The 12,919-nt window shown below is 36.1% G+C and overlaps 1 protein-coding gene and 1 long non-coding RNA gene across 2 annotated transcripts; one reads left to right on the plus strand and one right to left on the minus strand.

Moving 5' to 3' along the window:
• The first annotated feature begins 3,314 nt into the window (after positions 1-3,314).
• LOC143080183 (uncharacterized) lies at positions 3,315-6,021 on the plus strand. The gene has a single exon (XM_076255913.1). It carries the CDS (start codon positions 3,381-3,383, stop codon positions 5,415-5,417), a length of 2,037 nt encoding a protein of 678 aa, XP_076112028.1. The 5' UTR covers positions 3,315-3,380; the 3' UTR covers positions 5,418-6,021.
• A 3,726-nt stretch (positions 6,022-9,747) lies between these two features.
• On the minus strand, positions 9,748-12,249 carry LOC143078289 (uncharacterized). The gene is made up of 2 exons (XR_012979156.1): positions 11,760-12,249; positions 9,748-10,113 (listed from the first exon to the last, which is right to left on the minus strand). It is a non-coding gene; the product is annotated as an uncharacterized LOC143078289 (long non-coding RNA).
• Positions 12,250-12,919: the final 670 nt, after the last annotated feature.

Raw genomic sequence — 12,919 nt, forward strand, 5'->3', positions numbered from 1 at the left:
GTTATATCGAGATCTCGGATTGCTAGTTATCACGTGTTAACTGATAACAAAATGGCGGATCAAGAGGTGGCAGGCAACCCGGCAGAAGGAGTAAGTATGATTTGTCTGTTTCAAAGCTTGTTTGAATGACTGTTCACTCGATATGCATGATAAAGAAGCACGGAAAGTTACTTCCAATATTTGATGCGATAAGGATGTTTCACTATTATAGGTGCATTCACATAGGAATATATGATACGGGTAAGAAATCTGTATGGCAATATGTGAGTGAAGCAATTTCACAAATTCGTCAATTAGTCAATTTTTACACCAAACAAACATGTCTTATGTTGAACTTGTACTGTTACACCACTGTCCCAGGTTAAGGGAGGGTTGGGATCCCGCTAACATGTTTAACCCCGCCACATTATGTATGTATGTGCCTGTCCCAAGTCAGGAGCCTGTAATTCAGTGGTTGTCGTTTGTTGTTGTGTTACATATAGAAAAGAAGAGGGGTATGATTGCCAATGAGACAACTCTCCACAAGGGACCAAAAATGACACAGAAATTTATAAATACCGAGCCGCGTCAAAGAGTAATCACCAAAATAAACATTAAAAAAAGAAAGAGAGGGGTGAGTAAATAAACAGACAACTAAACTCCAAAATGTAAAACAGCATGACAAAGCCATGGTCCAAAGCGAAAAACGGTTATAAGACACACAGTAATCAATAAAAGTGAAAACACAGACAAAAATGGCCAGGATCAAGTTCCACAAACCCTTACAAAAAAAAAGTATGATGCTATTTATAATTCAATCACATTTGGTGGTGAATGACCATTATAAACAGCCGTGAAGGTTACAAATAAGGGGTTTCATAGTGTTTATTATCCTTTAATTGTTGAAATTATAACTCTTAAAATTTTGATATCAAAAGTTACCCACATCTGAAAATAAAGTTACAGACAGTCTGCTGAGATTCGATAAAAAAAGTTAGGGATGTCATGCATTTTTTAAAGTCGGCCTTGCGCTTTAGTGAACTCTAAATTAACAAGTAAATGGTAATTGTAAATGATTTCGTTATTCAAAAATCCTATAAATATTTACATACTGCATGAAAAACGTTGCAAAAGGTAGATTTTGTATGAATTAGATATCAACGAGTTAAAAGAGTCCGCCATCTTTTGCTGTGGGTAACATTAAGCACAGTGATGTATATGTTACCTCCTGTAAGAGTCACTGTACATGTATGTTGTTGATAAACTAACATTAATCAGGCGGTTAGTTTTTTCGTTTGAATTGTTTTACATGTCCTTTAGGGGCCTTTATAGCTGACTATGCGGTACAGGCTTTGCTCATTGTATGAGGCCGTACGATGACCTATAGTGATTAACTTCTGTGTCAGTCATTTGGTCTCTTGTGAAGAGTTGTCTCATTGACAATAACACCACACTTTCTTTTTTATATGTAAGGCCTGAGGTGGAGAGCTGAATTAAATGTATAGAGTAAATACAGGGTCAGTAACATAGAGTGATTGTTATCGACATCATTATGTCCATTTTGTTTATCTGTTATCAAAAGTATGAAGCCACTAAAGGGATTTTGACGAAACATTGCCATAATCCTCTTTATGGTATATCTTCTTAAAAAATTGTGTCACACATAGCCATTTTCCGAAAAACATGGCTGCCGTTACTAAAAAATAGACCTTGGAGATGTAGACAGCCTATTTGGCCATATCTTGGACTATTATACTAAAAAAAAAAAAAATGCTTATCCAAGCAATCACCTATGAATATGACTTTACAACAAACCGAACTTGCGTATCTCTTTTCAATCAAAAGTTATAAGACATTTTATGAATCATACTTTAATACCGTCTTCGGTTAACCTTCGTATGTCCATCTTTTGCTATCGTATATACTTTCGGCACCCTCGTATAGACTTCGTTATTCATCGTACTTGCTTCGGTCACTTTTGGGTATTTTAAAGAGATCGGGACCAACTTCGTACGAACTTACAATTTTCGCATTCGGGTGTCCATCGTATATAAAAATCGGGACAGTGTGACGCGGGCATAAGTGAATTGTTATTTTAATTGTTATACATTCAAATTGCTAAATGAACACCCTAAGGGGTCATGCCATTTACATTTATAGAATTGAAAGGGAAGATTAGTGTTACATAAACAAATCTGTGTTCTAATCTGAATAATTACTTATTAATTAGTGACGGTACATATACATAAATTTAAATGTATTTTTTTTCTTACTTCTTAATAAGAGTTGTACTTATTTGAAAAAACAAGAATGTGTTATATTAGGGGTAATAGACCTGTAAATGTCAGTTTTCCCAACTGAAATTATTTCTACAATTATAGCTTTTCTCTCTGGTCAATACTTATAGCTTAATATAGGGGTAAATCTATATCGCCCCGGTTATTATCCCAAGACTCCAATATCAGCCTGAGACGTAGTCGAGGGCCGATATGGGAAGAGAGATGATAGTCGTGCTGATATGGATTTACCCATATATTAATCTATTCATCAAATTCTTCCGACAATAAGGTAGAATAACATTGGAAGCTGATATGGATTTTCTGCCCTGGTTGATACGGCCATATTAGCCTGGGTAGTGACGTCATTGGGCTGGTACAGGGTTATCAGTCCAGGTTTTGCAAATACGGCTTGTCTCCTTCCAATCGTTACACATGTGCAAAAAGCACTGTATAAGGCATGACGTATATGATGAGAGATTGTATCTGCCTGACAAATGAATATCAACACTTGTTACAGGCCAAAGTCCAATGTTGATATACATATGGCATTTGGATATTATAACCTTGTATTGACCTGAGAGGAAAACTACAATTGTTATATTATCAATAAAAAATAACAAATCTTAGATTGCTCAACTATTTATGGTAACATACTGCATCGATTGTTCAATTTGATTATGTATTATGTTTTTTGCTCACCTGAAGCAAAGGGTCATCATGGTCATGTGAGCTATCACGCTACCATCATTTGTCATCTGTCATAGATTAGATTACCGGTAATGATATATTACATTGTCCCATGGAAGACTTCCATGATTGTCCTATCAAAATCTTTGTCACAAAACAAATGCTCTGGTATCATTTGTCCAGTAACTCACACTTACACAACCACTATAACAGTTTAAGGTGCTGGCTCATACATGCAATAATTCTATTATTTTTTTTATAATTTTGTAGGTCGATCCCCAGACTTTGCTGGACATGACTGATACCGACCTGCACAAGTTCCTTATGATAAGTTATGGAGATATCCATGCAGCAAAACGTCATTTTAAGACAAAAGTACAAAATGTTTAAAAAAATCAAAGAACAGAAGGTCTGTTCCATAAATTTAGGAAAAAAATGGGACGCAAAGTGAAACATGATAAGTCATCAGACAGTGACCACAATGTCAGTGAGGAAGACAGCAAATGTTCCTATGAAAAAAAGAACAAAAGAAAGAAAAAAGAAAAAAATGCCCATGAAGAGGACACAAGACCCACTAACAGAAGTGAAAAGCTCAAAGGAAATGACAATGCCAAAAAGCACGAGAGGAAGATTGAAATTGGGTGGTTTGATTACGATTACAGAAGTAGTGAATATCGTCAAGTCAGGACACCAAATGGTGGAGGCGCAAGATACATCAATGCACCTAAGACCTGGAGGCAGGATGATATCCTGCAACATGGGAAGAAGGTATTTTTCCTGAATGGCAAATCGAAAAGAGGAAAAGTAACAGAATTTCAATATGAAGTCAGAAATTTTATGGGAGACAGAATGGACAATGATTGCACAATTGCAGACCTATATACTTTGACAGGATCAAAACTTCTACGATTTTACATATACAGCAAGAAGTTACCAACAACTGCTGTGGGCTGTTCTGAAATGGAATCTCCATCTGATGATAGTTTACCTGATCCCAAATTACTACAAGTAAATAAACACGTTTCAACTGCAGCTGCAGGCAAAGGCGCTAACTTACCTTCTGATAAATTTAATCCATCAAATGATTCACCTTCAGAGACTTCATCATTAACTCCACAAACAGTCCAGCTAAGAGTTAATGAAGATGATACTTTTGTCATTTCTGGTCAACCTTCTGGCAATAATATGATGCTGGTGGCATTGAATCCATATGTAGATATAGTGCCACATGATATATCAGTTGACAGTTATAATGAAACATTGCCGCTAAATTTGCCAGTAAGTCCAATTGAAAATGATGATGAATCATCAAATGATTCAGTTCAGAATTTGTTTAACTTTGTAGAGGACCGTGTTGAGACACCATCCCAACTGATTCCTTCAAATGAGCCACAAGATTTGATAATCTCTTTAAATGAGCCGCCCCTCCAACAGCCCATTCCAAATGAACCACTGGTTGTGCCTAATATATTACTATATTCGGACGAGGAACATACCAAGAGAGTGATTAAGATTCATAAAAGCAACACATTTTGTGAGTTGATAGACTTATTTCGGGACAAAACTCTAGATCTTGGACAATGTGAAGTAATAAGGATTATGGATAATGGGAAAGAGGAAGCAGGGGAAGGGATTGGTATTCTGAGAGACATATTTACTGATTTTTGGGACACATTTTATTTGAGATGTTGCGAGGGTAATTCTACAAAAGTCCCTATATTACGTCATGACATGCAACGTGAACATTGGGAGTCAGTAGCCTCTATTATTTGTAATGGGCTTCAATTCGGATATTTTCCAATCAAAATAAGTTTGGCAATTTTTGAAGATGCTATGTATGGGAAAACAGAAGTAGATTTGGTTGAAACCTTCCTACAGTATATACCTTACCCAGATAAAGTGACTATTCAGTATGCTTTAGAAGGATTTAATGTTGAAATTGGAGAGCTGATTGATGTGCTGGAGGTCTATAATTGCAAAAAGTACCCAAATGCAGAAAATATTAAACGTTTGATAGAAGAAATAGCGCATAAAGAAATTTTACAAGAACCAAAATTTGTGATTGAATGTTGGAAAGATATATTCCGTAATAAACTTTCAGTGAACAGAAAAGAATTGGTCCAACTATATGAAAACAAGAACCCAACAGTTGCAAAAGTGTTGAAACTTCTAAAGTTTCCTGATGTTCTTGAACTCAAAGAACAGATTGTGGCTGGTTATCTTAAAAAGTTTATAAAAAGTTTAGACGAGAAAGGACTTCAAAACTTTATGCGTTTTTGTACTGGATCAAACCTCATGTGTTACCAATTAAATGTAGCATTTAGTATGCTTTCAGGTTTTGAGAGGAGACCCACAGCTCAGACTTGTGGGAATATGCTACAACTGCCATCTTGTTATGAGTCTGTTGCTGACCTCAGAGAAGACTTTATGAACATATTCAAAACAAACATGTGGGAGATGGATTATGTTTAGTCACTTCTTTGATTGAAGTTTGGACATTCCTTTCTTTTGCCTTTATCACTTACATTCAATAAGTTGGTATTGTATGATTTCATGTAATGATTCAAAGAAGAATCGACAAAATGTAAATTTGTCAGGGACTAAATGCACATTGTTTTAAGATTGTATTGTATGATTTCATGTAATGATTCAAAGAAGAATCAACAAAATGTAAATTTGTCAGGGACTAAATGCACATTGTTTAACCATGCTTACATCAATGCTAGATCACTGCAGCATCATTTGAGTGACTGGCCTGACTGAATCTAGATGTGTTTAACTGAAGATTATAAATGTAGAGTGTATACTTGTCTCAACAAAATAAACATGCATGGTTCAAATGGCATTAAAATATGTCATTTGAAGTTAATCCCACCTCTTGCATTTTAAGTCACCAGTCTGAAAGTATTATCGATATGGGTCAACTATCCATCATAAACATATTAAAATCTTTGACCCTGTAAAAATCAAAAGGGTCCTGATCTTAACTAGGTAAACATAATCTAAAGGGTTTACTAACAATGTTCAAATGGCTTGAAATAGATCATGAGGTTAGCCTCAGTATTTGTAAAGCAGTAAAGCTATCAAAATATTGGTCAGCATATAAATTACATTGCTTCAATGTCTCGTCTTGGGAGATATGTCCCTTTTTTGCCTTTTTTTTAATAAGCTGTAGGAGTACTTTCTGAAAGTATCAGAGTAGTTTCCAGCAACTGGGGTAATTTTAGGCATGTAACCAATAAATAACCTTTCCACCAGTATTTTAACTCGTTGACACTTTTATTCAGTGTGAATTACACTTTTTTGCTGAGTCAGAGGTATTCCTGTCGAAATTTTGTTTTCATTTTTTTCAAATTTAGACCAATTTAAATAAGATCATAAAGTTTTTAGCTTTTTTTCTTTAGTAAAACTTTAATATCATATGCACTGAATGTAACTTTTTAATGTAAATATTATTAAGTAAACATGATTAAGTTTGCTTTTCAGTTCAATATATAAAATGTACTGAGTATGATGCATTACTGAGAATGGCCTGAGCCTGTATTCATAAAAATACTGAAGTTAAGATTTCCATTTAGAGTACCAGTAGACGTCCATTGCTTTTGAAGAAAAAACTGTCCTTTACGAACAAATATAACCTTAAGATGTGTTATGCATACGGGCCCCCATTTTTCAGCTTTATATTATTTTGTCAGTTTTGTTGGCCAAATAAAGATATTGAAGGAGATTTCATGATATTTATTTTTTAGCTTAGTATACCTAGCCGAAGACTATTTGTGCTTTTGCTTTCCATCGTATGTCGCCCGCTGTTAACATTCCGAAAATTTTCTCTCAAAAACCACTGAAGGGATTTACTTTGAACTTGGCACAGTCTATCTTTCATGTCCTTATGCTACATTTTAAGCTCACCTGACCATCAAGTTGCATCCGTCGTCCGTCGTAATCTTTTCACATTTTCATCTTCTTCTTTGAAACCACTGGACGGATTTAAACGAAACTTTATAGGAATGTTCAGTTGAAGGTTCTTTACGAACTTACTTATTTTTGTTCTGGTCCAATGAAAAACAGGGTCGCTATAGCAAACCTTAGATTCTCATTGGCCGATTTTCTAAAATCTTCTCCTCTGAAACTGTTAGACTAAATGTTTTGAAACTTCACAGTAATGACGAACGACAGATTTATTTGCTAATTTAGTTGCGTGGGAATATTTGAAAGCTTCCGTCCTTCCACCGAAACATTTCTTGTGGACACTCTAGAATCAGCATGCTTCGTTTGATGATAGTCCAAAACAATATCACGGATGCTTTTGAATTTCAAAGTCAGAGGTCAAGGTCGCAGTAATACTTGTAATTGTTTATGTTGTCCATATCATCCCTTTGTGGACACTTTAGAATCAACATCTTTCAATGAGTTTTGACGAGTTTTGATGATAGTCCTTTGTATCTACTCGGAAGCTATCGATTTTCAAGGTAAAAGGTCAAGGTCTCAGCGTGGAAATGGTGGTGTGTGTGCGGTGAAACGTTAGTCTGAATCATGCTTTACAGCGTTAAGAGTCGTTACTTTCAGGGTTTTTGTCTCGCCAGCGACTTCTGTCGCAGAAAGCGAGACTTAGGAATAGTGATCCGGTGGCGTTAGCGCTTGATTTAAAAGCTTTATTTTCCAGAAGGTAGATGACCTGGATAATTCATACTTTATATATAGATGCCTTATGTTACGAACTTTTCGTCTGTCATGACGATTTTCCTTGTCGTCATTTCCATGGTTCAGTAACTACTTGAGAAAAAAAATCTTTTTCTTTTGCAATGATAATTTCTCGCTTAATATAAGTATTAGGATACCCGTATATTTGATATGTACTACCTTGCAAGGTCCTCATGTCTGTCAGTCAGTTTTCACTTGGCCTCGACATCATTGCATGGATCAGTTAACAAGGTTAATGTTTGTTTATGTGTTACATATTTGTTTTTCGTTCATTTTTTTTTCATAAATAAGGCCGTTAGTTTTCTCGTTTGAATTGTTTTACAGTGTCTTATCGGGGCCTCTTATAGCTGACTATGCGGTATGGGCTTTGCTCATTGTTGAAGGTCGTACGATGACCTATAGTTGTTAATGTCTGTGTCATTTTGGTCTTTTGTGGATAGTTGTCTCATTGGCAATCATACCACATCTTCTTTTTTATAAGTCCATATCTATAAAGCAATAGGTCTTCTATAATTGGTTGTGCAATGATTGTATGTTGTTCATGTCCAACTGGCAGGTGACATCTGATCGTGACCTCATTTTCATGATTCAGTGCTCAAAGTATATTTTTTATGGTGTTTTGGTCTATTTTGCAGATACTATAAGTATCCAGTCAATTATATTTGGTGTATGGAATGTTTGTAAGGTGTACATGTCTGTCTGTCAATAATAATCTGACCTTGACCTCTTTTTCATGGTTGACTGGCCAAATTAAAAATTTGTGATATGGTCTATTTCTCAGAAGTCAATTATATTTCGTGTATGGATTCCATTCTGGCAATAATCATTTGACCTTGACCTCAAGGTCATGGTTCATTGGCCAATGTTACATTTATCTGATTTGGCCTTCTTTCAGATACTAAAGGGATAGTATAACTATATTTGGTGTTGGGAATAATTGTAAGGTGTGTATGTCTGTTAAGTAGGTGTAAGTTGATCTTGACCTATATTTCATGGTCAAGGTTATTTTGTAAGAGGTTTATTCGGAGATACTTTTAGCAATAGGTAAACTAGATTTGTTGTATGGAATGAGTGCATGAACTAGATTTCTGTCTGAAAGGGTTTATCTCACCTTCGTCTCATGTACATTGATCATTTAAATGTTAATTTATTTATAATGCTTGTGGTTTAAACTTGTTTTTTATACTTACAACATAAGTTATATTATGAACACTGGAACAGGCGAGACATTTCAGTGTGTCCACTCTTTTTCATACGAATCGAAATGTTGCTCATAGTGCTCAAAGCTATGCTAATACGACTCATGTCTATTTTTGAGGAATTTTGGACACAAGACACAAACACCTAACAAGTGAGTGAAAGAGACCGAGAGAGTCGTTGCTCGTAGGGTACCTCATACTACTCGTATGGTTGCTCATACGACTCTTGGCTTTTTCGTATGACTCGTTGGCTTGCTCATACGACTCATGGTTACATTTTGCATCGGCCACAGTCTCTCTTCTCCTCCTTTGCTGTCAAAATAACGCCAAAAGTAGGAAAAGCAAGGTTGTGAGCACGGATCAGAGCAGTGTAGATCACCGGGGGTACCGGGAATAGGAACGGAAAAGAGCCCATTGGAGCGAGAAAAAAAAACAAAAGACAAAGGTGGGGATAAGTTGTGAGGGGAGAGCTATTTTGAGCGAAAAGAAGAAAAGAAAAAGGTTGGGATACGGTGCAAGAGAGCGCAAAAGAAGAAGTATTTTTTTTTCGCAAAAAGAACAAAAGACCAACGTTTGGATACGGTGTGAGATAGAGCAAAAGAAAGAGAAGCATTGGAGAATATCTCAGAAAATTGACATACGGAACAAGATGGAACAAGTGTAATTAGCAAACAGTTGATTGACAGTTCAAGTATCAAAAGACCTATGTATGTACGCTCTCGGTCTGATATACAACAAAAATCATTAGCATGGTTATTTCCACGTATCATTTTGGAACGTTTACAAAGTCAAAAGCCAAGATCTTTATAAAAAAAACCTACCATATTTTGTACCTGTGTGATAGAAGAACACATTTCGTAAGGTACTGCTTTGTATATCACTACATGCAAATACAAAAGAGCGAGAGCATAAACCAATTTATTTATTTTGTATCTCTTTCATTTTCATAGCTGTTGAATAAACCAGCGACGCAAACTTAGGTATAGCGCTACTGACTCGTCGACGTTTTCGGGTGGTTTCAGTAGATTTTCCTCCATGTAAATGCATCCCAACTCAAAAATCTCTTCTTCGCATGGGTACTCGTCCTCTTCAGCGCATTCTGATCGACAAAAGTGTAGCACGTCGTCATCGACCAGTCGAATATGCTCCTCAGCATTGAACAAGTCGGGATAAAGATACATGTTGACAGGCCGTCCATGAAAAACATACTCTCTACTTCTCCTAATATAATGAGTGTTCCATACCTGCGCAGTGTCATCTAGTTCGTTCTGTAAAGAAGACAAAGCCATCAGGACAAAAGGCCAATCAAATCACAAGATTTTCAAATGCAATCTGATTAAAATCTTCCCCATTAATTGTACACTACCGTTAGAAGTAGGGCTGATCAGTTTGTTCCAAATGTCACTGTAAAAATCCCAATCTAATTGAAATTAAATCTCTCACTCGCTATTTTTTTTATTCTTGGTCGCTGCGTCCCACGCAGCGACCAAGAATAAAAAAAATAGCGAGTGAGAGATTTAATTTCAATTAGATTGTAAAAATCCAATCTTGTTGGCGTAATTGTCTTCTCTAGGTTCTGATTGGCAAACATACATTAAGACGAAACGTCGACTGAAAGTATATGTGTCATTCTCAAAATATGTCCAGATTCAACAGCACACGATTAAAAGGTGGGGGAAGTGGGTGTTCCGGGTATGTGCACCCCCTTTTTTTTTTGGAAAATTTTGTTAAATTCATGTGAAATATAGGCCAAAATCGGCAAATAGTAGCCTGGCACACCACCACCCCTCATTTGTTCTAGCACCCTTCCTTTTCAAAATTCTCGGATCGTCCCCCTTAGACGGATTTGTTATCACATAAGCAACACGACGGGTGCCGCATGTGGAGCAGGATCTGCTTACCCTTCAGGAGCACCTGAGATCACCCCTAGTTTTTTGGTGGGGTTCGTGTTGTTTATTCTTTAGTTTTCTATGTTTTGACGTGTGTGCTGTTGTTTGTTTGTCTTTTTCATTTTTAGCCATGGCGTTGTCAGTTTGTTTTAGATTTATGAGTTTGACTGTCCCTTTGGTATCTTTCGTCCCTCTTCTACAATTTCGCGTTACCGAGAAATCCTAATGTGGGTAACTTTTTTCTATGATGTTATTTTTTTTTCTGTTCCAGATCACATTTGATATGTATGTCGTTTACGAGTTTATACGTTAAAATAGGATATTACTTATTACAAAAACTCCTATACGTTACAATCATTAGAAGTCAGGTACAATTTATGGAATAAATGCCAATCAGATACCAAATCATCGAACAATTAAAGCGTGACATACGGAGGCCGCCATGCAGCATGTACACCATGTACGACCGTCTATGTATGGTCCCATAGGGCATCATGAGGATATGCCAACTTAACACCAAGGCAAACCAAATGAGAAACCTTCTCCCAGAAAGAAATTAAAAGATTAATTCAAATACAAACTCTGACAAAGGTTCCTGGCATAAGACAGGCGCACACTTAAAAATATGAGGCGGGGTTAAACGATATCAAATCCTTCATCCTAAAATAAATTAGTCAAATGAAGATTACTACGATGAATACGGAGTGACATTCCAATGATTTAGTAGATACAGTAGATCGTGTAATGACCTAACTGATAACTAAAATAAAACAATTTTGAAGTGTAAGCCAATTACGTAGTTATGCTCCAAGCAACGTATCAAATAATCTATATTTTCCCTTAAAATACCGTTTTGTGAGGGATTGATTAAAAAACATAATACATTCCTTATATCAAAATAAGAGTTTTTAACAAGTAAAACGTACAACAAAAATTGGTATCAAAAAGGATCTTTCAAAGAAAGCCTATTGCCATGAGCTCATATTGGAAGGTAAAATATTTCTACAAATAGAAAAGAAAGGTACCTGAAGTAACTGCATGCAACAAAATTGAATTAGGTTAATGTCAAGTTTGTCTCCTGAAAATTGACCTCGTTCCTGAAGGCCTTTCATCGCTGATATCCATACTTGACAGCACTTCTTTCGCAAAATGCCCCACCAGGACTCAATTCTAGTGTTCATAGTGCTTTTTCCGTAAATGAAAGGTATTGTCACTTCATCTCCAGCAAACAACGTCTGCATTACTGCAACCAGCCCATTTTCTGTGCCCATATCACCTCTCATGCTATATGGATGACCTCTATGCTCTTCTATTGCGTCTATAAAATACCTAGCTATGACTTTTGGATTACTACTAGATCTACCAACTTTGAGCCATATTATTTTCCTGGAAAACCCATCGATGCAAGCATTGATGCATAAGCCATATCTTTTCAATTTATCGTAGGAGTCCAAATGCCAACAAAAATTTGGCCCCCTTGAAAAATATTCTCTTCTTTTTAGTCTTCGCCGGGCTCTAAGATATATCCCCTCTGGATCAATTGTGTTAAGCATGAGGCTAATGCGGTCTCTTTTTATTTTAAACCCGTGCCGCTTACACTTCTGATACATTCAACGATATCCATGCGCTGGTCCGTATGAAGTGACTTGCGTATGAACAAAGTTAAATACAGATCGAATATTTGAGTAGTCTTTTCTACGAGCAAGATTCATTTCTTTTAAATACCTCTTAACCTGACGAAGTGATATACTAATGGCATGATTCATTTGTAAAATCTTGACAATATCTCTATAAAAGAATTCCATTTCAAAATATCTCTTCACCAAACGAAGCACGTTTACCTACAAAAGAAACTGTCAAGATCAAATATTTTTGTATATATCTATAATACTAAAATAACGAGGTCGAATTTGTCAGCCGTCATGGGGTAAAAATGACAAACCAAAGAATTCAACTTTATATATAGCTAATATTAGAACAATTGTGTTGATTAGAATTTACACCACTCCAGACCCGTTTGTTTTCCACATAACATTAACAAGTTCCGGGTAGAATCCGATATCGATATAAATAATATATTCACCTGTTACCTATTACCTTATCTGTACGTTACGTATCTTACAGGCGCACCACAAAACGGTGTATTTAGGATTTTGCTATATACACGGGTCATAATCAAAGGGTT

Source organism: Mytilus galloprovincialis, chromosome 6 (genome assembly GCF_965363235.1).
Source record: "Mytilus galloprovincialis chromosome 6, xbMytGall1.hap1.1, whole genome shotgun sequence".
Lineage (NCBI taxonomy): Eukaryota > Metazoa > Mollusca > Bivalvia > Mytilida > Mytilidae > Mytilus > Mytilus galloprovincialis.